The 23617-nt window shown below is 36.3% G+C and overlaps 1 protein-coding gene across 2 annotated transcripts in view; it reads left to right on the top strand.

Annotated features, from left to right (window-relative positions):
* Nucleotides 1–23617, top strand: part of ARHGAP42 (Rho GTPase activating protein 42) — a 165970-nt gene that overhangs the window by 127548 nt on the left and 14805 nt on the right. For both annotated transcript variants that reach the window (XM_068930400.1, XM_068930401.1), the window contains exons 10-20: nucleotides 1622–1722; nucleotides 3845–3954; nucleotides 8187–8265; nucleotides 9615–9654; nucleotides 10354–10416; nucleotides 12325–12399; nucleotides 13087–13171; nucleotides 14385–14443; nucleotides 15187–15292; nucleotides 20090–20249; nucleotides 23289–23433. In XM_068930400.1, the coding sequence (XP_068786501.1) occupies nucleotides 1622–1722; nucleotides 3845–3954; nucleotides 8187–8265; nucleotides 9615–9654; nucleotides 10354–10416; nucleotides 12325–12399; nucleotides 13087–13171; nucleotides 14385–14443; nucleotides 15187–15292; nucleotides 20090–20249; nucleotides 23289–23433 (1023 nt within the window). The remainder of the gene's footprint in view (nucleotides 1–1621; nucleotides 1723–3844; nucleotides 3955–8186; nucleotides 8266–9614; nucleotides 9655–10353; nucleotides 10417–12324; nucleotides 12400–13086; nucleotides 13172–14384; nucleotides 14444–15186; nucleotides 15293–20089; nucleotides 20250–23288; nucleotides 23434–23617) is intronic.

Here is a 23617-nt window from a genome sequence, read left to right as displayed (position 1 = left end):
CGTTATATGTGTGTATTTTGCTTTGGCACCTGCCTTTGTAATGGTTTTGCAGAGAGAGGCCATGTTTGAATGTCAGTCTCTGAAGCATAATTTGGTCGAAGAGAAAATAACACTTTTCCTTCTTGGATACCTCTTCACACATATTCATTTTATTTGGTCTTTGAGGCTGAGTACCCAGAAGCTATGTCTATGGTAGTAAAATAAATCGGACTATGCTCTGGCACTGAGGTCAACTTGGATATAATATCCCACCCACTATGCTAAATTTACTGTCCTCAACAGTCAACAAGTCGTGTCCAAGTTATATGTTGAAAAAAGCTACCCTTTCTCAGTCATTTTTGTGGAAGAGTACTAATCAACGTGTGCCAAGATTAAGCCAAGGATCATTCCAATAATGTCAACTTCCAATGTCGATGAATGTTCCCAATATTATTTAATTTATCAGTATAGAAATGGCCATAATATTCTGGCCCAAGTGGAAGCGGTCATGTTGCAAGAACCTACTTGAATTATCCTGTCCTCAGCAGTGCAACACCTCTCCAGATGTATCCGTAAGAATTTACGAGATTATCTTGTTCTGTGTGCTACAGTAAACAGATTTTTTCCAGAAAATTATTGGAGATCTTGGCTGTACTTCTAGGATATGTGGGGAGTTATGGAGGTCTTCAGAGGATTTACCCTGTGTCCTTACAGCAAAGTAAGAACATATTATAGAAGCTTGTATCTAAGCTAGGTTAGCAACCAAAGTTAAAATGTCTTGAGCTTAAGCTCAAGAGTTTTGTGTTTAGATTCATTTAAGGTCCAGAGCAATGCCTGAGCAAAGCTCAGGGTAATCTAGGAGTGAAAACATCTTTTGCATCAGAAATCCTATGTTTCACTGAAGGATTAAGAAGTACTGTGATGTGACCTCTTCAGGAAAAGGCATATATTCACTTAGTAGAAGACTGTAGTAGATTCATTTGTGGCTATCTAAATAGAAATCTTGTGAATCCCTAGGCACATTATATTACAGTATTGTGAGTGTGTGTCAGTTTGTGGACAGTTTGGGCTATTTATTGCCATGGATAATGGATTTTCATTTTTAAAAATATGGCTCAGTAGCCTCTGTGTCTGAGCATGGCGACTTCTCTTACAGAGCAGCTCTTTTCTTTAGACTCATCACCATTGTTATTTCCACCTCTTCCCTGGCAGGATCCCATTCCATGGCATAAAAGGCAAATGTTTCTTCCTGAAATTGCCACCTCTGTCCTCCAGAATTTTATCCCTCCTTTCTAAACTCACTATCACTCACTATCACTCTCACTATCATTTTGGACTTTGCTACCCTTTTCACTTCCTTTCCCTCTTCCCTCAGCGGAATAATCGTATCATCCTACCCTAGCAGAATGCTGTTGCCCGTCCAGTTGTTAAAGAGAGTCAGTCTGCTGGAACTTTGGGCAACATCAAATGGAGATATTTGAAAATTAGACCTAAATGCTAAAATTAGAGGCGTTTTTGATTTTATATGCTACGTGTGGACACTGTTATGTTTCATCTCTCTACTGTATAGAATTCCAGCTAAAGTAGTGATAAAATCCTTAAAAGAAAAAATTATTTCTAATGCTATATTTCTTTAATCTAGGACCACTTGGATTTACATGGGTAAAACATTACTGCACTTATGAAAAAGGAACAAAAACATTTACAATGTGTATAACTGAAACAAAATCTGGTGGAAAAGTGGTGAGTATTGCACAATCTCTAAAATGGACTTGTAGCTTTCATATTTTATCTTAAGCATTCAGGAAGTGTCAAAAGAAAGAAAGATTTGATGGGCAACGTGTAAGACTGTTTTTTTTTTTTTTCCGTATGTGAGCAGTGTGTCTTATATGTAGCATATATAAATGGAATATCCATTATTTAAATAAAATATTTTTTACGTAACATATATAAACCATGTACTAAGTATCTCCTCTAGGCTGATGGTTCCAAATATATAGGCAATTACATTTTGCACAAAATCACAGGATGAATGAGGCTGGAAGGGACCTTTAAATATCATCCAATCCAACCCCCTACCTAAAGCAGGATCACCTAGAGCAGGTTGCTCAGGACCGTATCCAGTTTTGAATATCTCCAAGAATGGAGACTCCACAATCTCTCTGGGCAGCCTGCCCCAGGGTATGACCACCTTCGCAGTAAAAAAAGGCTTTTTCTTATGTTTAAATAGAAGTTCCTGTGTTTCAGTTGGTGCCCATTGCCTCTAGTCCTGTCACTGGGCACCACTGAGAAGTGTTTGACCCCATCTTCTTTACTACCCCGTCCATCAGATATTTATACATGTTGGTAAGATCCCCCTGAGCTTTCTCTTCTTCAGGTAAACAATCCCAACTCTTCTAGCTTCTCCCCGAATGTTAGGTTCTCCAGTCCCTTAATCACCTTAGCAGCCCTTCGCTGGACTCGCTCCAGCAGATCTATGTCTCTCTTTTACTGGGCAGCCCAGCACTGAACATGGCACTCTGGGTGTGGCCTCACCAGTGCTTAGCAGAGGAGGAGGATCACCTCCCTTGACCTCTTGGCAATCCTTTGCCTAATGAAGCCCAGGATGCTGTTGGCGTTCATTGCCACAAGGGCACATCGCTGGCTTATGATCAACTTGTGGTCCACCAGGACTCTCAGGTCCTTCTCTGCCAAGTTGTTTTCTAGCTGGTTGGCCCCCAGCCTGTCCTAGTGCATGGAGTTACTCCTGTCTAGGTGCAGGACTTGGCATTTCCCCCTGTTGAACATGATGAAGTTCCTGTCAGCCCATTTTTCCATCCTGTTGAAGCCACTGTGAATGGCAGCACAACCATCTAGTGTATCATTCACTCCTCCCAGTTTTGTATCATCTGAAAACTTGCTGACAGTGCACTCTGTCCCATCATCCACCTCATTAGGAGAGATGTTAAACAGTACTGTCCTAGTATCGACCCCTGGGGGACACTGTTGATGACTGGCCTCCAGCTGGGATTTATGTTGCAGATCACAACCCTCTTAGCCCGGCAGTTCAGCCGATTTTCAATCCACTTCACTGTCCGCTTATCTAGTCTGTACTTCGTCAGTTTTTCTATGAGGCTGTTATGTGAGACAGTGTCAAAAGCCTTACTAAAGTCAGGATATATAACATCCACTGCTCATCTGTGCAGCGACTCATTTCATCCTAGAAGGCTACCAGGCTGGTCAGGCATGATTTCCTTTTTTTTGTCCTTTATATATTTGGAAATGGCTTTCAAGAGGATTTGTTCCATCTCCATCTCAGGGATCAAGGTGAGGCTGACCAGCCTGTAGCTCTCCTGATCCTCCTGCTTGCCCTTGTTGAAGAATGGGGTGACATTTGCTTTTTCCAGTCTTCAGACACCCCCCCATCCCTCCCATCACCACAGCTTTTCAAAGAAAGATAGTTGAGAGTGGCTTGCAATGACATTAGCCAGAACCAGAAGACCTGGGAGTTAGGCAACCTTATCTTTATTCTTTAAAAATCTACTATCTGCATGTGAAAGTTGACATGAGTATATGATATTAGTTCTAACATATACCAACAATCTTGTTATATATACAAATGTGTTTATAAGTTTCATATTTAGCAATTTTTCTTAAGTATCAGACATTAATAAAATTAGATATGTAACAAAAACTATTCCATATATTCCTGCTTTATGTACAGAGAAATTACTGTAAATGCTTCTAAATTATTTCAATCTACTGTCTTAATGCATGTTTCCTGAGATTGTTTGTGCAGTTAAATTCAAGGTGCAGAGCCTGGCTGCATCAACATACGGTGCTAATTTTGTATTTTTTATCTGTTTGTTTGTGTTTTGGATTACAGAATGGCCTTGTCACCAGCTCACCAGAAATATTCAAACTAAAATCTTGCATCAGGAGAAAAACAGATTCAATTGACAAACGTTTTTGTTTCGATATTGAAGTTTTTGAGAGGTTTGAATTTTTTTCATTGTATTAGCAAAATGCATATAATTAAAAATAGAAGCATTTGCAAGTAGTATGCAGTAATTACTATTGCAATAGACATACATATTTCTCAATATACTTCCATCCAGATAAATCAGACTATCAATACTGAACAGCTAGTTGCTCAAACCTGTTTTTCTAACAGAAAATGCATTAAATTTCATATGTGTTGTCTTAACTACATTGTGGTTACATAGAGGCAGAATATGGATTCTTACAAATTTGTCCTGCAACTGACTATCCCCTTTTAGTAATTGATCAAAAATATATCTTTGAATATTTATTATTTACACATTCTTTATCAGTCCCCCTTCTTTCTTTCTGAAATTAAAGATAGCACATTGTTTTTCAGTTTTTTTAATTACTTTTAGGAGTTTTTTGTCACTTTTTCTTGGCTATTATAATTGCATAAAATTGATGGAAACAACTTTTCTGTATTGGAAGTAAATGCAGACAGTACTTTCTAAAAGTAATTTTTCTTTGAAGTTTGTGTATAAAATGAGAAAAATTGAATGAACCTATCCCTTAAAATATGATGAAATAGACTGACTTTTCTGGTCTTTCTCTAAGAAATATTTTATGACTGTTACTCTTTTTTTAAATTCTTTTCAGAAGTACAGCTGTTTTACATAGTTTTGAGGTTACTTTGATACTTGTAAATATAATGTATTACTCAAAATAGTCTTTTAAGTGAGTTCAGGCATAAGAAATAGACATTTGATGTCAAAAAATGTTGAGAAAAATTGGTCTCTTGGAAGCTGCTTTCAAGCTTCAATTGATAGCTCGAATTTGAAATTGGTAGTTTTTCTTTTTAAGTAGAATAGCATCTAGTAGACAAATCTGCAGTAGTACCATTGTGGAGTTTTCAAAATTGAATGTTGTTCTTTGTCTGTAGAAGCATTTGAAGTTATTCAGGTTCTCACCAAAGAGATAGTTATGGGTCCTTCTTAAATTACTTTATTCCTCCTGTACAATCTGATTTACTTCAAATGTGCACTGCCTATAAGTTAAAGGCCTTCTGCAAACTTACCCAAAAGGCTGAAAGAAGAGTAGAGTGCAAAGTTATTTAGTCACTGTTTTAAGGAGATATTTTTCCGAGATTGATAAAAAGTTGACACTTGTAACTGATATGAGATTCAGCAGGGAAGCAGTGAATTCTTGTGGGAGTCACCAGAGGAGATAAAGCTTTAGCCAACAGAATACAGAGATATACTTGGTGGGAATGCAGGAACAAGGGCAAAATCATCTCTTCTGAATGTCGTATTGCTGAAACTCAGGTCTCTTCTAAGAAAGAGAAGATGCAGTGGCAGTTATGTTGGCAATTAGCTAGTATTTTCTGGCTTTTGGGACTAAAATGCCTATGTGTCTAAGTACCTACAAATGCAATATTGAAATACTCAGGATTCAAAAAGACTTCAGTAATGATTACATGAACACTTCTAATTACCACAATTAATTTAATATTTACTTAGGTGTTTTTCACACCTACATTCAGCTCAGACTTCTTACGAAAACTGCTCTAGCAGTTAGTCACCATCTTACTTTTTTGAAGTTACATAAGAAGTTAACATCATAAAATGCATATTTCGCCTTGAATGCTTGAATTTTCTGAGAAATTGTCAACTTTTTCAGTAACTAGAGAGGAAGCTAGTTCAAAAATAATGAGTTTCTTTCCTTTGTTTTCTGTAGGGCACTACTATTTCAAGGTTATAATGTTAGATATTTGAATGTTAAAACAGCTTATGCAATCTTGGCTTTAATTTGCGGATTAAATCAGGAACACAGAGCTAGAAGCAGGAGTCTCTCGAGGCTTGAAGTAAAATGACAAACATGTACAGATTTCTGCTCTTCCTGTGCATGCTGGCCAAGACGCTATACGTGTAAATGCAACTTTCTAACTGAAATATTTAGCAGTAGTCACAATAGAAAGAAGAAAAAAATCAATTTCTATTTCCAAAAGATTTTTGAGAGGAAACTTCCTTGGTGAGAACCTGCGGGTAGGTAGCAAGATGGAATATTTTAATGGCTATAACCTTAGCCTTTAATAAAGTAAGAAACCAAATATTCATGTTGATTTGGATTAACTTTATTTTTTTTATACTCATGATAGTAGATATAAAACAAAATACTCGGCTTTACATTTCTACATAAAACTGGCAATTTAATTACTGTTCAGAGTGATTTAATTACATCAGTGCTTTTGGCTTCTGAAAGCCATCAGAAGCAACACATGAAACAATTCATTCCAATTATTGACACACACAAGCGCACCTTCTATCACAACAGAGAAGAATTAGTGTCTTGGCTTTCAAGCTTTTCTATGAAAATGGTGCATTGCTCAGCTGAAGGAGTAGTCTCTTGAGATCAGATTTAAGCACCAGGAAATTAATGAAGATGTGCTTGTGGGGGTGCAAAACATCTGGGTATAACCTTGACTCATTTCAAGAAAATCACTTTGTTTTTACTACTGAAGATCAGCAATTGACAGTTTAACAGTGTAATCTTGCATTTTACGAACAGTTGCACATAGAGGAGTGAATATGTTTGTTGTCACAGGTTTTGATGTTTTGTATAATTTTTTTTGTGTATTAATCTGTATGTCAAATTATATGTGCCTCTTCACATTCTAAGTAATGATGTGCCAAGGCTAGTAGGTTTTGAGGCTGTAAAGAGCTATTATAGTAGCGTAGGTTGATTTGCTGCATAACATCTTCTTATAATAGAGTAATAAGTAGAATTGTTACTATTATTAAATCATTAATAGAAAAATTAATTTTATTAATAGAATCTTACATCAGTTTTTTGTGTCATGTTAGTATCTTGTAATAGTGTTCGAGATACAGTTTAGAACACCATCTAATCTTGATTTTATGAGGAAGGCTTGCTCCTCCTTGTACGCCTTGGTGAATGTGCATGAGCACAGATTTTCATATTTTCCAGTAGCTTCCTTGCATGCTTTTTAAGTAAAAGGTGACGATAGAGGTCTTTCCAGTGAGGAAGGAAAGGATGGGTTTTTTTGTGGTGGAAGATGAATACCTATTAAAAAATAGTGTCCTTCATTTTTTTACTTACCAAATAGAAATTAAGCTTTAGGACAACTTTTCTAAAATTAAGAGCAGTGATGCACTACACTGATATGGGAGCAAAATTTTATTTGGATTTTCTCTTGGTCACCCTGTATTAGCAAATCACTGAATTAATATCACATCAGGTATTAAAATAACTCACTTACCTATGATCACAAATAAATAAAGGTTCTTTACTACTCTTGTATTTTTACATATCTGTTCATAAAATAGTTTTAGGGAAAAAATTGGAACAGATTCCCAGATCCTCTTATTAATTCCCATTAATTTTTTTTTCTCTGCATTGTCACAGCTTTATCAGCAGAGAGTAAATATGCCAACTTTTGAATTTTTATTATAGTGCACAGAGCACAGCCTGCAGAATGAACTGGCTTTTTGAATATTCTTAGTAACCTTGAATAAAGGTTATTAACCAGAATGTTTTAATCATAAACAAATTGTAGAATATTAAATTGCAGATGCCTGCAGTTGAGTGCTGCAGGATATGGATGTGTAATTCCTGCACCCTGACAGTGCTCAGCTCATTTGGCTTTACATTTCCACACCTGAAAAACTATCTCAAAGCTCTCTTTTTTGTCAGCCCTTTTAGGGCATCCTTTTTTTTTTTTAACCTACTTTGCATCTCTCAGATGTCTATTTTGGGATGTGATGACTTTTAGATTAAAAGTACGTGCTTCTCTTCATTTACTATGAAAGGAGTGTAGATGACCAGCTCAGACAGAGACATATTTGATCAGATTGAGCTGATGTATCTTGTCCTTAACTTTTCTACCCTAAGCATCTCCCCTTTAAAAACTGGTTGTGTAGGATCCTATTTGCAGGTATATAACTCATCTGGCAGTATGGAAGTGCCTAATACCTTGTAGAAGGTTGTAGCATTTAGGACTAGGCATCTAAAATTAAGCATTGCAGTACCAAACTTTTTACAAACCTGAAACCTTTTCTAAATTTATCTCAAAGTTTAGCGTGTTATGTCTGGAGTCAGCAACTAACATTAACTTCTCTGTCTTTTATGTGTTCACGTCATGTCAATATACCTTTTGGATTCTGACTTGGAATACTGTTTGGGGAAAATAAATTAATAACTTTAATATATGTGTCTATTTTTGATAGACCTGGAATCATCACACTACAAGCTTTTTCAGAATCCAACCGAAAACTTTGGCTCGAAGCTATGGATGGAAAGGAACCAGTAAGAATATTTTTGTTCTATTGTTACAGTTTTATGACATGCGTGAGTTAAAGCAAAAAGTGACCAGGCATTTCAGATATAAAATCTTTTACAATACAGCACAAGAGAAGCAAATATATTTCTTCTATTGTTCGTAAGAAGCAATGGCACATACAAAGTGGAGATCAGTACAAAAGAGTGAAGTAGAACTATTAGTGTATTTTAACCTGTGTTTATACGTTGCTTCATTTAGGACATTTAGCATTTGACTAGTCTGTTAGCATATTGTTTTACATGATATTTAATCCAGATACAATTTATAAAATGGTAGTTTCTGTATTGGTAAGGACAAACCATCTTTTAGGCAATGTCATGTGGTAATAATAAATACCATCTTGAAAAGTGCTGCAGAGAGCATAAAAATGTGTTGAAAGCTACTAAGAGACAGGCTTAGCTGAGATTTCTTCCCACCATTAACCCACTATTGAAATAGTCACTGAATGTGGTGATGCCAGACACGTACCTAAAGGAAAGAAAACAGTTGATTGGTTTTATGAGATAAGTATTTTTGCAAGCTTCCTACTTGACTGGAACAACGCAGAAATTGAGTCAGTATTTGAATGGGTATGTAATGCATTTACAGTCTGCTGATCTGACTTTAGGTGCCTATAAATTTCATGTTATTAAATCCCTCATAAAACTAGAACCTCAAGGTCTGAATGGACTTTTGGGACACTTTGATCTGACCGTCTGCCTTTTCCCCAGAGGTGAAGCGAATCAGCTCTTTAAAACTGCAGATGCCACCAAAACAATAGACTGTTGCCTGCTCCGCCTGCTCAGAGCTTAACCTAGGGATGTGAACTGTGATGAGTGCTGCTGGGGAAAGCTCAAGAAAAAGTGAAAGGCTAGGCTGGTGCTGCCAGGAGCTCTGCGCTCCTGGGCTTGGAGACGGGCTACAAATAGCTGCTTTCTTAGTATGTTTGAGGGCCGCTTCTGAGAGAAGGAGTGGAGCAATGAGAGGCAGCTCCAGGAATCCTGCTGTCGTTAGGAGAGTGGAGTCAAAACAAGGGTGGTCTGTGGGAAGGTCACAAAATCCAGAAGAGGTTCTTAAGGTTATCAAGTCTGAATTACTTGGACAAAGTTGCTAAGTAGTCCTCCTGCCAGAGGTGTTATTTCAGTGTTTATGCTCTACTAAGCCTATTGACTACAGCCTAGTCAACAAATGTCAGGATCAAGGCTTTCCTAAAGCATCAAGCTTAACATAAAGTGTCTTGGAGCTAGTTTAAGAACTATCCACAAACCTGATGATAAAGAACTCAAAGCACAAGCAGTGACCAGTGGCACTGATTTTTTTTTTTTTCTCTCTCCAGATTTACACACTGCCAGCCATTATTAGCAAGAAGGAAGAAAGTAAGCATTTAAATTATGTTGAGATATGAAGTGTTCCAAGACGCCCTCATTTCCAGGAGGCTGGGGTGGGGTGGGGTGGGGTTGGGTGCCGTGAGGTGAGGTGAGTGGGTGAGTATGAGAGAGAGAGAACACGTGCAAGATTAATTTTTTACATTTTCCTTCTATTGCTGTGAAATAGTTTGCTGAATTACATGACAGCCCATCCTAATGTTCAGCAATGTAAGAAATATGAGAAAGCCTTCAATTTTTGAATTGCTGCCAGACATAAATTTGAAGAAAATGTATTTGGCTCCAGAACGACAGTATATTTAACAAATCTCTATGAAGGTTATATCTAGAGTCTGTATACCTAAATGTGAAAATATATCTGTGTATTGAAATAATATCCCCATAAGGATCACAACTTGTTGTTTGTAGGTGCGTAATGCACCCATTACACATGTACTGAGTAATAAAATGAGTATATATAAAGACATTATGGGTCATACATGTGTATAACTGCATTACATTTTATTCGTGTTTACGTATTCATGTATGGACTTTAATATACATGTGGGTATGTGTATTATATGTAGAGAGAAGTATCATAATCTAAGACAGATGTATACCAGTCCTGACTCAAATGTGAATACAGCCTAACACAGAGACTTTGTGTATTGAGCAGGCAAAATTGAATTGTTTTCTTTCTTCTTTTTATAGTGTTCTTAAATGAAGCAGGTTTTAACTTTGTGAGGAAATGTATTCATGCTGTAGAAACAAGAGGTGTGTATTAAATTGAAAATTATGTATTAGATTATTGTGAATATTTTTCTTGAATATTATTTTGATAATTTCCATTTGTTTTACAATTGTCTTTTGGAATGTGTCCATCATTCAGTTGGTATTTTTCACCTCTTTTATGTGTGTGCTTTGAGCTTAAAACTGTTACAAATTCCTACAACAACTCTATACCTATAGTTTAACCTTTTTTTTTTAACTTTATCTATAATTTCGTGTTGTTTAGACAGCTAAATACACGGTTGCACACATCTTTAGTCTAATTTTTTAATTCATGTGCACTGAATTGTGCTTTCTGGTGAAACCGTAGGGAGCAGAAGCTCCTAACTTTGATTTATGACGTCACATCTAAAGACCAAAAAGTACAAAGCATGAACACTGTCTGTAGAGACACATTTGTGACAGAGCATCACAAATCATTTTATTCACTCATTTTGTACATGGTTTATCCATTTTTTAAATATTTAGTAATTGATATTTGATAGTGGGCATGGATGAAAAGAAAATAATAGTCATCTGTTGACGACTGACAATAAGCTTGTAATTATCCCCTTTGAAACAAGGAGGTTCTGGCTGTGTGGTCTTCCCTAAGCAAAGGGATCTTTTTAGCGTCGATGCACTGGACTGACAGGGTGCAAGTCTCTTCTAATCCAAAAACTGTGAGATCGCACTGTGCAGCATTGGGCCCAAGATAAATTCAGTTTCTGAAGTAACAATGTTATGTAGCTTTGGGATCCCAGCTTACTCCAGCTTCCATTCTTCTGCAAAAGATGCTAAAGAAAGCCAAGAACAAACTTGGGAAAATTGTTTTCAAGGGAAAAGCGTGCAATTTTGAAATGGTAAGGCCTAAAGTGAGGGGAGGGAAGGAGAATAAAATAAAAATGTAATTACGTATCAAAATTAAAAGTCAATCTACATGTTAGGACTTACAGTTTTGGATATATCTCCTAAATATAAAAAGCCTGCTTCTATGGGAGCTCCTATAGGGATAGACTGTTACTTTTTTTTCCTCAGGCTACACAACTAGAATAAATGAGAAAATTATTTTGTTGTAGTTACCCCTAAGAATTCTATACATCAAAACTTGTGGGGTGACATGCAGAAAAGACCACATCAAAATTTGCTTTCTACCTCACACTTTATTAAACTGCTGTGTCTAGGATACATTTATAAACAGTAAGATCATCATCCTTAAAGTCCTGAAAATTTGTATTTTGAATGCCACACTTTAAACTTTACTTGTTAATAGTGTCTGTGATAAAGAAAGAAAGGAAGAAACAAACAGACAAACAAACAAACTTGTGGGTAAATTGGGACTTAAGACTGTCTTTATTTTGCTTGAGATCCTTGCATAAAATATATGTGCCAAGCTACAATGTTGCAACAGTGAACAGTGTACACTTTTATTTGGGGGTACAATTGTTATTTCTCCAATAAATGTCACCCAAATCTGAATGGGAAGGATAATGATCTAAGCAGATGTAGATGTATGCTAATTCCACGGAAGGCTAGGTGAGATAAACTTGTCAACAAGTAACTTGCTTTAGCATTGCTTCTGGGTCTGATTTTTCACTTTTTTCAGCCATCCTGAGGGTGTTTGCTAATGTTTCTCATTTCTGTGCAAAAGGATTCTGTTAATGTAAAATTGCGATTCGGGTATAATATGGTGTGGTGTGGCATGGATTCGGTGGAATGCATTTGTTAATATACCAGAAGACAATTCAGTAGGCTAAAGTAGCACTCAGGAATGTAAATGTACAGTTTTTGATAAATTAATTTAGATGTCATGGATAGGTCTTCAAACCTGTTTTGAAAATGTACACCAAGGATGCATCAGGGTGTACTGAAATATCATGTTTTCATTGTTTTCATCATACTTGTTTCCCCATGTAGGTATTACAATCCTGGGGCTGTACAGAATAGGTGGTGTCAACTCCAAAGTGCAAAAGCTGATGAATACCATATTTTGTAAGTATATGAAGTGAACCTTTGTCAGTAGTGTGCAGCCAGTATGTTATGGTGACTTTGGCTTTAACTACTGTGCTCAAAAGAGTGTGTTTCATAATATTTACAGCTCCAGTTACTGACAGTAAGCTGTCTTCAGTCTTAAAATGAGAGTTGCATCTAACTCCTCTCTTGTATGCATTATCATTCAATTTCTGCATGCAGTCGTTGATATACTTGAGCAAATTACTGATAAAATGAGTTTCTTCCTTTAGTTTAAAAGTTCTGTTTCTTGGCATCTATTTGGCATTTTCCAGAAGTGTTTCAGATCTTTGTCCTGTAATACAGCTGTCTTGAAGTCATAATTTGGTTTAAAAAGCTCATGTAGTACTAGTATTTTACTTTTCATGCTAATTTGGCTCTGTGAAGGAGATTCTTGAATGTCCAAACCGGTTTCTACTGACTTGGGCTTAGCATACACTTGGATTGTGGTGCCTATAGCTCAGGTTTACATGTACTAAATACTAGTTCATTTTACTAATACTTTGACAGAGATTAAAATACTTCAAATCAATCAGATTGGTAGCTGATCTGGCCAATGAAGTAATCACATGAACTAAATGTCTAGTCTGTTAGCTTCTGTTGTGCTGCTTTTCTAATAAGTGTATGTTAGTCAAACTATAACACAATCGTAATTCAAATTTCTACCAGCCCCTAAATCTCCTCCTGATATGGATATTGATATGGAGCTTTGGGACAATAAAACAATAACAAGTGGACTAAAAAACTACCTCAGGTAAGTGTGATGCTACACAAAGCTCAGTATTCCTTTTCTGGCCCATTGATCTTTGTATATTAATACTATATTTCTTTTTTTTGTATCCATTAGCATGATGGTAATTGAGTATATTGTCAACTTGCACTGCATTATTTTTAATAATAAATCTAAAGTTTGTCACACTCTTTCTGGCTTGCTAGGATATTCATGCGTTACATACATAGCCCTAAATTTGGCAGAATTCGATTAATTGCATGTTTCTATTTTAAATTCTTTTACGTAAATTGCAAAGCATGTTATGCTGTATCTTTCTTTTCTGAATTACTTAAGCTGTGTAGGTTGTTGTTTCATGGCATTATTGTTGGAGTGAAGTGAAAATCTCTGCAAAAATATTAATATTTGTTTCTTATCCTATGACATTGATATCTTTAAATATAGGAGAAAAATAAATGTCCCCTCCAAAACTATTAATTTCTTTTCAAATATTTGGGAATAAGAGTCAGAATTTTCAAGAGTGGTGGTATTTCTGAGATGCCTCCTTTTTAGTCTCAATTTATAGGGTTTAAAAGAAACAAAAAGCATCAGATTCAGAGTGTGAGTATTCAGTGCCTCCTAAAAATCCAGATTTCTTAAGCTGGTCACTCTGGAAAATATTCCTAGGATTGACAGTGGAAATGCCCATATAAACTTCATTGAAAAGATTGGCTTTGGTGGAAGAAATTTATAATTCATACCATATCTTAGGAGGACAAATCATTGTTGTTGTTATGTTTGTGAATTTAAAAGAAGAACTAGTAGTAGGTGTGTTTTTGACCATAAGACAATTTGCAAGCTGCCTTTCAGAGGAGATCTCTTCCAGAATTGCTCAGATTAGAATTTCAGTACCAAATTTCATTATATACTTTACCATGTTCTGCGGCAGAATTAGAATATTTCTGTTCTGTAGTATGGAAGCATGAAGATAGTGAGTCTCTCTGATGAAGACAGTGCCACTAACGTTTCCCTTATTAACTTACATAGTGACAGCAGATTCAATTTGAAAAGATGATCACATTACCTGCATGACTGAATTGTATAGTGCTTGCAATGCTCAAGCAGTGAATTGTGTTTGCTAGGACATACCAATATATGGCATGCAGATATTGAACTCTATGAGAATGACACTAACAGAACTTGAAAAGACTTAGAGTAATGTGTGTTCTAAAATTTCTTTTTTTTTTGAAACAACCAGGTGTCTTTCAGAACCACTGATGACTTTCAAGCTGCACAAAGATTTTATTGTTGCTGTTAGTAAGTAAAGAAATAAATGCACTTTCATGAAAGTAGTACTGTTTCTAAACTATCTTACTCTTCAGTTATTGTCGAATACCTATCCCTGTTTCTCTCCTTGGTCTGCTGTTCAGTGATGCAGGCAACACAGTGCCACGTGAAAGCCACCAAAACAGAGAAGTCACACTACCTGAAGCTGTTCAGTTCACACTACCCTCTGCACAAAATTTGAATCTTGATTGCTATGCAGACTGATAATTCTCATGTGGCATTTATTGGTCTCATCCAGAGACCTTTGTTTTGCCAGCTTTCCTTGAGAAATGGGAGGAATGATATTATTGCCTTTTCACAAATGGAGAAATTAGATATAGAGACACTAAGACTGTTTTTCTAACGACTCCAGTGTAGAATTTGAAGTTATTTCCATGTTTCCTCTTACCTTGATAAGAACTAAAGATACTCAGAGAATTTTAGATATTTTAGATCTAAAACGGTAAAACCTTGGATTCCACTGAGGTGGCACACAGGGTCATAATTACCACTGATTTCATTGGGCCCAGTTTAGCCTTTGGTGAGTTATCTGAAATACAGATTCCAGAACGTTCTTGTGATAAATATAATCGAATTGTCCTCATCTTTTTAAAGGCTAATTGTGTTTGACTCACTGTAATGCCTGTCTGTATTACAGTAGAGGCACTGATACCATTTGTAGTCACATCTTAGGACACAAAATTAATCAACGATATTTGTTTTTTGTTTAACAGAATCAGATGATCAGAACTACAGAGTTGAGGCAGTGCATGCGCTTGTTCATAAATTACCGGAGAAGAACAGGGAGATGCTGGACATCCTTATCAAGCACTTGGTCAAGTAATTCTTCTTGATTTTTCGCTATTTGGTATTATTTTAGGACGTGGTCTTTTCATTTTTAATTTGGCAGTGTTGCCTAATCCATTCTCTGGGGTGGGACAAAGCCACTTGAAATTATAATTAGTTTCTAAAACGCTATTCACAGTGTGGTGAAAGAGTACTGCCTGCAGAAACAGTCATGCTTTTATTCATGTTCCTAGTACAGGAGTTGGCTCCAATTAAATTTGAGAAACATCTAAAACTACATGACAAGGTTCATAGAAAGTGCTATCTGAATCTGACTCACGGTCCCATACTGTGTCAGAAATCTAGAGCAGACTAACAAGGTATAGCTTGTCCTTCATGTTTGATCTTATTTTTACCTCCAACAGCTCTGAGATGCAGTATCATTTCAAAATACTAATTTGAAGTGTTGTTATTTATATCCTTAATATCCATTTAAGTGTCCAAACCCTCTTTTGAATCTCCCCAGTTTCATCAGCTTCCCTGAGTCATAATTAAAAGTCTATGGAGAAACATTTTTCATATCTTTGAACTGATGACCTTTTATCTTCATTGAATTACTCTTCTCTTGTGGTCTGAGACAGAAAAGACAAATTTTATTCTCTACTGTCTGACATGCTCACTGTTATTACATAGCTTTGTTATATCATCATTTACCCTGTTTCTGCAGCAAACAATATTCGTGTGAGTTTCACTGAATCTTTTATCATTTCCAATGGGTTTTGCTGTATTTTTTTTAATTATTATTATTCTTTCTGAACTGGGATAACTGGTGCTTTGTGCTGTTTAGTACTTTTTATCAATGATCTTGTAATGCAAATAGGGAAACAGCAATCGCCCAGATAAGGCGCCCGTGACTGACTTGTATAAAAGATGTAGCAGCGGTCTCCATATTGTCTTCATTCCATTCATTATATCCCAGCTATTTTGCTGTTGTGATCACAGCTTGAGCCCTCTCAGTCTGCAGTGAGCTGCCTGCTGCAGAGCCTAGTGCAGTTGCTTCTTGTTAGAGACTTCAGAACTTTGAAATTTTTTTGGACAGGAAATTATTTAGCCCTAGTAAATTATTTGTAGTTCTTTATGTTATTAGCCCCGGGAGAACTGGCATGGTAGGGAGCTGCTGAGAACGCCTCAATCACAGAAACAGTCCAGGCAGAGCTTACATTTCAATAGGCATGGAGTAGCCAGGAGAACAAGAAAAAAGCAGGTTTCATAAATTTCCTTATTCACAGAGTTGTTTGATTAGCTGAAAGTATAATGCTTACTGTTATCTAACCCTCTGAAAAGTTAAGGTTTTTATCATTTATTAATGGTTTTGTAAAAGCTGCTAGTTTGAAGGCCCCAAAATTAAAGAAAAAAATCGACTTAATTGTGGGCAAAATTAATTGTAGTCAAATATTTATTCTTTGACCTCTTTTCCTGTCCTCTTTAGTCTCAGTATTACCTCAGATGTAGAGAAGAGCACGTCCACAGTATTCACTGCTGCTTTAATTGTTCTCTTTAACCCTGTCCTGTCTAGAAGGCTCCATGCATCACTGTTATGATTTTCACTTCTGCTATATTTTGATTTTATTCTGAAAACTTTTCATTCCTCTCTGAGAAATCCAATTCGTCCTTTCTGATTTCTCACATAATTTGCCAGCTATTGTTTATGCTAACAATTCTAATGAGACTGAATTCAAAATTAGTCTTATGAGTGTATTAGTTATTAATTATATAGTGTTATTATATATAGTTTACATAGAATAATCTATAGTCAATACAGAAAGTCAATAATAAAGTGTATTAATGTGGAGATTTTTCAAGGCACAAATGACAAAGTGCGTAACTTTCTGTAAATGGGGAATTAAGAAAAAATCATCTCCTGTCTCTTCATTCTCCCATTTTAAATTCCACTTCAAAATGTACATCCTTTTCCTGTATTTCTTCTGGCTATTCAGTTCTGGTATGTGAACTCTTGGACCTACATGAAAATACTATATTTTTAATTATGGATTATAAAATAAGGATAGTATTATTTTCCCTTGGTTTAGGTCTTAAGGTCTTTAGGTCTGTGACTACCTTGTCTTTTGTGTCTCTGTGTGAAATTAAATATGATCTAGATGATATGGGATGTGGATTATACTATTAAAAAAAAGGGGGGTGGGGAGAGGGCAGAGGAAGCAAATCCTGAAAAGCACCCTGCAGAGAGGCCTTTCTACGTGAGTGTATACTTATAATCAGTTAGCAGCTAGGTGAGCACTGGAAGTTTGATGTTATTTTCGGAGAGATAAAAAGATATACTGCATTTTTAAAAAAACCTTCATAATCAAATTACTTATTTGTCTCCTTTAAAGAAAATATTCTTCTTTGGTATGATGTAACAACACAATACCTTTATAAGCTAGATAGTCAGAAATCTACAAACTGACAGTATCAAAAATTTGCTTTTACTGGGGATATAGCAAAGAAGGAAGAGATTTTGAGGAGAAAGCAATTGCACCTTAATGGATGTCTCAGAGCTACTTGAAATGCATGATTACCTTAGCCTGTATCTGTTCAGTAGCTGAGCAACGGTAGGACTAGGTCAGATGAAATTGGTTATCAAAAAGATCCATTTGCAAGCCTGGATTTTCTTCCATTTTGCAGGAAATTGAGCCTTTGAGGTGCTTTGCAGAAAGTCCTTTCTGGTCACCATGTTATTAAATTCACCATTCCTTTTATTAACCAACCTACCAAATTTCTTACCAAGGAAACCCAAACATAGTACAAACACTACTTTCTATCTTATGCTGTAAGACAGTAATATTTGTGTAAAATGTTTGTGTAAAAGACCTTAACAGTTATTGTGCAACACAGAGCAGAGTAACATTGCAAAGACAGATTTTTTGTTAGGTTTTTCTAACATACCTAGAGCTTAGTAATTCAAAATTCCATTTTCATTAAAATGCAGGTGAACTTCCCAAATACTGCCTGGTCTCCTAAGCTAAACCTAAGCTTTGTCACACTGAAAATTAAATTAAGATAATCGGCTAAAAGTATGCTTTAGCAAGTTACTAATTCTCATGATTTTACTTCCAAAAAATAGCACTTCACAGGCATCTAGTTAAGTAAAATTTCTGGGGTATTTGTAGGCTTAACTTAATGAAGTAAAATAGGAAAGATGTAAGGAGATAGGCATTTATTTTCCTGTGGTTTGTATCTCATAGTCTACAATGTAAACAGTTTTCCCCATATTTCTCCTAATTCACAGTGTAAATAAGGTGCTAGAAAGTTTTTGTTCTGAATGAGAGGGGAATATTTACTTCATTACTGCAGTAATTCTACAGTCTGGTTCACTTCTGTGCTGAGATAATTCTACTATCTGTTCGCTTATTCTGTCTACTGATAGTGCCTGCTCAGTAGCGGGACTGAGCAAGTCCAGACCTGGTTTTGACCCCGATCATGACAAAATCGCCCAGTAGCCTTGGGAAAACCACATAGTCTTTTTGTCACTATCTTTCCAGCCTTCGTAAGGGGATAGCATCTCTGTTACTTGCTACTAAACACTGACATCAGGTAGATCATTTTACTAAAGTTTGTATAGCGCTACAAGAACAAATCAAGCTCCCCAAGAATTTTATTGGAAGGAAAAAGTAGCAGATGTCTCCATAATCCTGATTTATGTAGATTGTCAGAGAAAACCAGAAAACAGGTTTTGCTCCTACCTGCTAGTCTTTGAGTATTTTGTAGCTAAGTTTTACTGTTCCTTAATTTTAAAAGATACAAGGGTTATTTTTGTTATGTAGGAATAATAAAATAGTGCTTGTCAGCTTGACAGTGGTAGCAGATAGCAGTGAGGAGGAGAAAGGAAACCATGAATGAATGCCTTGATAAGTGATACTGTTTGGTAGCAAATTCAGTAAAATTAACCATAAAGGCAATTATGAAAAATTTGCTTGGTATGGTATTGTTCAGACATGAAGGCATAGGATAGCTCTGACTGTGGAATCACTAGCACTTATTCTAAAAGGTTTATGGTTTGTATTTGGTAAATGTTATTTATAAGGAGAGAAACGGGGCATTGTGGATTGCTGATTGATCGTTTTCAGTTTAGTGTCTGATAAATTATTGGAAAAACTAAGTAGACAGTTTCTAAAATCTACATTAAAAAGAAAAATCATAGAAAAGGTAGGTTAGACAAAAACAAAATGTATGAAAGTAAAAGGTTAATGCATTTTAAAGCTAGAAGAGGTCATTATAGTCATCTAGTCTGATCTATCCAGAGAAACAAAATGGTTTCTCTGATCCTATTAATCCCATGTCTTAGTCGTATTAATAGAGACATCTCATTACAATTTAAATTTTTTTCGGTAACTAAGTTTTTCCTTTACATGAAGACTGAGGTGTATAGCTGGCCTCTATGACCCCTTGTATTTTGAGTCAATCCCACAGCAAGTACTTAAGGTCTTGTATAGTCATTGGAGAGAGAGCGGTGCCTACCTTAAGGCTTCTAAAATTTAGATTGACTGAATTTCTCTGTGGAGACCTTAAAAGACAGTTACTTTTCCCTATCAATTCTACAAGTAGCTTAGGTGCTTACTTCAGAAAGACTTGTTCATTATCCATTAAGTTACTGCAGGATTGAAGCCTTAATGGAAGTACAGTAGATATACCGCATTGCATTTTGGCTCTAGTAAAGGTAAAAATTAAAAAATATTTTTTAAAGGGGAGTAATGAACCTGAGATTTGATTAAAGTAGTTGTCAGTTTTCTGCTTTTTGGAAAGGGAGGTTAGCATGACTATTTAACTGCATCATTTTGTGTTCATTTAAAGGGTGTCATTACACAGTCAGCAAAATCTTATGACTGTATCCAACCTTGGCGTTATCTTTGGACCAACTCTGATGAGAGCCCAAGAAGAAACCGTGGCTGCTATGATGAATATTAAGTTTCAGAATATCGTCGTTGAAATTCTGATAGAGCATTATGAAAAGGTAGAAAGACATTATCTGAATGTTTTGTGATAAAGGTGAAACTGAGATCTCATTTTCATTACCGTCATTCTATTCTTAAGAGTAAGAAATCCAGCATTTATAGAAGCATATGGCAGAAAGAATACTTTGTTCCCACTCAATGCTATGAATCTGTATTCCTAGCAAGTCTTTTGTGGCCATGCAAGGTACAGATCCAAAGCATAATCTCCCATGCTATGTGGGAATTGCTCTGAATCGTTCTAAAGATTGAAGTCTCCTTTTCACAGCTGGAAGCAGGATAAGAACATATGATGCATAACTTTGCTTCAGGCTCTTCCATCTGTCTCCTGCTAGCAGTGTATCAAGGTCCACTCTGGGTAAATGCATGGATTCTCCTCTGAGTGCACTTGTGCATCAGGTCAGAGTCTTTCTGGCCATGTCTATCTTTTGGAGATATGCCAACTGCACAATGGAGATCCTGTCCCACATAACATCATGAAACCCCAACCATCCTTCAGTTCCTCTTTCCACAAGTGGTATCAATATGAATCCCCAGCAGAAATTCGAGATTCTGTGCTCTGTGTCATTTTCCATTTGTGAAAGACAACAAAAAAAGTTTTGTAGATGAGGTTTGATCCCTATCTGCAGGTTTTAAACCCGTTATTTCCTCCTGACTTAAAAGTTCTTGAATACTGTGGAACATATGAGCTTCTCTAGGTACCGCTTTTACTTTCAAGAAAGACAAATCTGTGGCTGCCTGATCTATTTTGTTTTCCCCAAAAAGACTGGAGACAGGGAAGGTACACCTCATACTCTTCTTCCTGGAACACTGAATTACAGCCCTTTCAAGGCCTGAGAAGGCAAATCCCTCATAGCGTAAACAGTTATAATCAGTGTCCTTGCAGGTATCAAGGTATCAGCTTTGCTGTGTGCTCCTCTGCTCTTTTTTTTTTTCTTTAAGAGTTCAAACCATTTGAATATGAAACAGTCAAGAGATCCTTTATTTGATTGTTAAAAGGAAAAGGATATTTGGTTGATGGAGATCATCTCATGACTATCAAAGCCAAAAAAGCTTACTTTGTTCTCCTTCCATTTTGTGTTACTGAGCTGAAAGGCATTTCCTAGGCAATATCAGGTTCCCTGGCACTGTTTGGTCAGTAAGTAACCACACTGCTGCTTGATATCAGTAGTTATATTTCATATGGACTCCTCAAAATTGGTATGATGCTGATAGCCTCTATGCCTGGTACGCATAAGATGTTTCTGACACTGAATTTGCCCTTCTGAACATTACAAGCTCGTTCAATATCAGTGCCATGGCTGCCCAGCCAAAATCACTATTACTGTATTTCTCTATTTCCAAGCATGTTTTTATTTTGATGTGCTACTCACTAATTCCTAATATGGTATTAATGTACTTCAAGAGCATTTCAAAACCTCTATTAAAGTATTTTCTACCTTGAAAGGGAGTATATTGGTTTTCTTCCACCTTTCTGAATGACATGGAGGTGTCTGCTTGTTGTTCACTTCATGCTTTGTTGGTAGGGAATCCAGAAATCCTTGCAGAAATGTTATTTTGGTATAGCATGGTATTTAACTTGTGACACTTGTCCCTCTCTCCTTACAATATGGAGACTGACTACTGTAGATTTCTTTAGGAGACTGACTAATCTTCCCCTATAAACCTCTTCTCCCTTCCACCAGACTAATCCCACTCCCTCCACAGAATATCATGAGAGAGACTCAACAGTGTTTACAGACACACAGCCTACACTAGGAGGAATAAGTGAGAAAGAATATCTGGAAGGAAAACAAAATTAAAAAAAAAAATCTACATTTTTTTGCTTCAGTCATCTTCCAAGGCAGTTATTATTTTTACTAGAGGTAGACAAGATTATTTTTATGGTCTTTTGAGGCCTCTACAGCAGATGTCTTGGATATTGCAGAATGTGATACAAATGAAAGTCACCTAAATTAGTGGATTTTCTGCATTATTCTTGTTGGCGATTATCAGCAAAGAGCTGTTAAAACCTCGTGTGTTCTTATATCAGATCCCAGCACAATTTATGCATGTGTGCATAAGAAAGCAAGTAATCAGATACCCTTAAAGATTTGAGTTTCTCTACAGCAATGAAGTGCAGAGTTCGCAGTGGTAGCAGTAGTACATTAAAGAAAAATCATAAGATGCTACAAATGTAGGGATGACCCTAAAAAAACTTGGCCTGTTTGGAAAATAAAGTAATTTTCTGAAATATAAATTTGACTGGAATTAGATGTGACTGTGCTTAGAGAAGCTCTCACTGGAGCAGTGAGGAAAAAAAATCAATATTTTCATAATACTTTCAAAAAACAACCTATTCCTGTAAGCTGTTGATGTTTTGCTTGCTGCTCAGTCCACTCTTGTGCTAGCCACTGTTTCTTTTCAGACACTTCCAGACTGGGGGCCCTTTTCGGTAGGACTGCCCTGTAGTATCTATTAAATAGGGCTCAAGGAGACTTTGAAACTTTGTTATTCAGAAAGAACAATTGCCTATAAAAGAGAGAATGGTAACTTCCTACACTATAGGTGAGATTCTTCTATTTGTATATTATAAACTAGCTTCATTTACTGCTTTTACAAAGTCCTCAGGTGCCATGTAAGCAAAGGAAATGAAGGCTGGTTGGGCCCATTTTTTTCCTTTGAGTGGTAGGAAGGAAAGGGTAGGAGTAGAGTAAGAGTTAGTAGTGAGCACCCACCCTTATGTTTCACCAATTAGACTGTTCAGCACTTCATGACTGGGACTAAAAAAGTACTGTTTAAAAATTTGTATAGAATTGGTATAAATGTTATGTATAATTTGTTCACTAACCCAGTGCTGTCGTCCTTGGATTGTAAAATTAGATCAGCATAAAGCCTTTATTCACTGAATTTCCCCTTTTGTGATGTGTGAGACTATCACAGCATTCATTTCCAATGCAGTGGCAAGCAGAACAAACAGATTAATAACGAATGTGTAGAAGTACTTCTATTGTTTATGACATTTTTCTCCTCCCCTTCTTTTTTTTTTTTTTATCATGCAGATATTTCACACTGCACCAGATCCCAATATTCCTCTTCCCCAACCTCAGTCCCGTTCAGGTTCAAGAAGGACAAGAGCAATTTGTCTCTCCACAGGTTCACGTAAACCGAAAGGAAGATATACACCATGTCTAGCAGATCCTGATAGTAAGTTTGTCCTCGCTGTTGACTGCTTATCTTTCATGTCATGTCTTGTCTTTTCACTTTTCTGGTTAACAACCAACAAGTATTATATTCCAATAATGATAAGCATAATAGATGGGAGTTTTGTCAGCTTTTTAAAGTTGGGAGTCTTAGCAGCACTGTTAAATGACTGTATTTCTTGCTTTTC

Source organism: Struthio camelus, chromosome 1 (assembly GCF_040807025.1).
Source record: "Struthio camelus isolate bStrCam1 chromosome 1, bStrCam1.hap1, whole genome shotgun sequence".
Lineage (NCBI taxonomy): Eukaryota > Metazoa > Chordata > Aves > Struthioniformes > Struthionidae > Struthio > Struthio camelus.
This window is presented reverse-complemented; position numbering and strand designations above follow the sequence as displayed.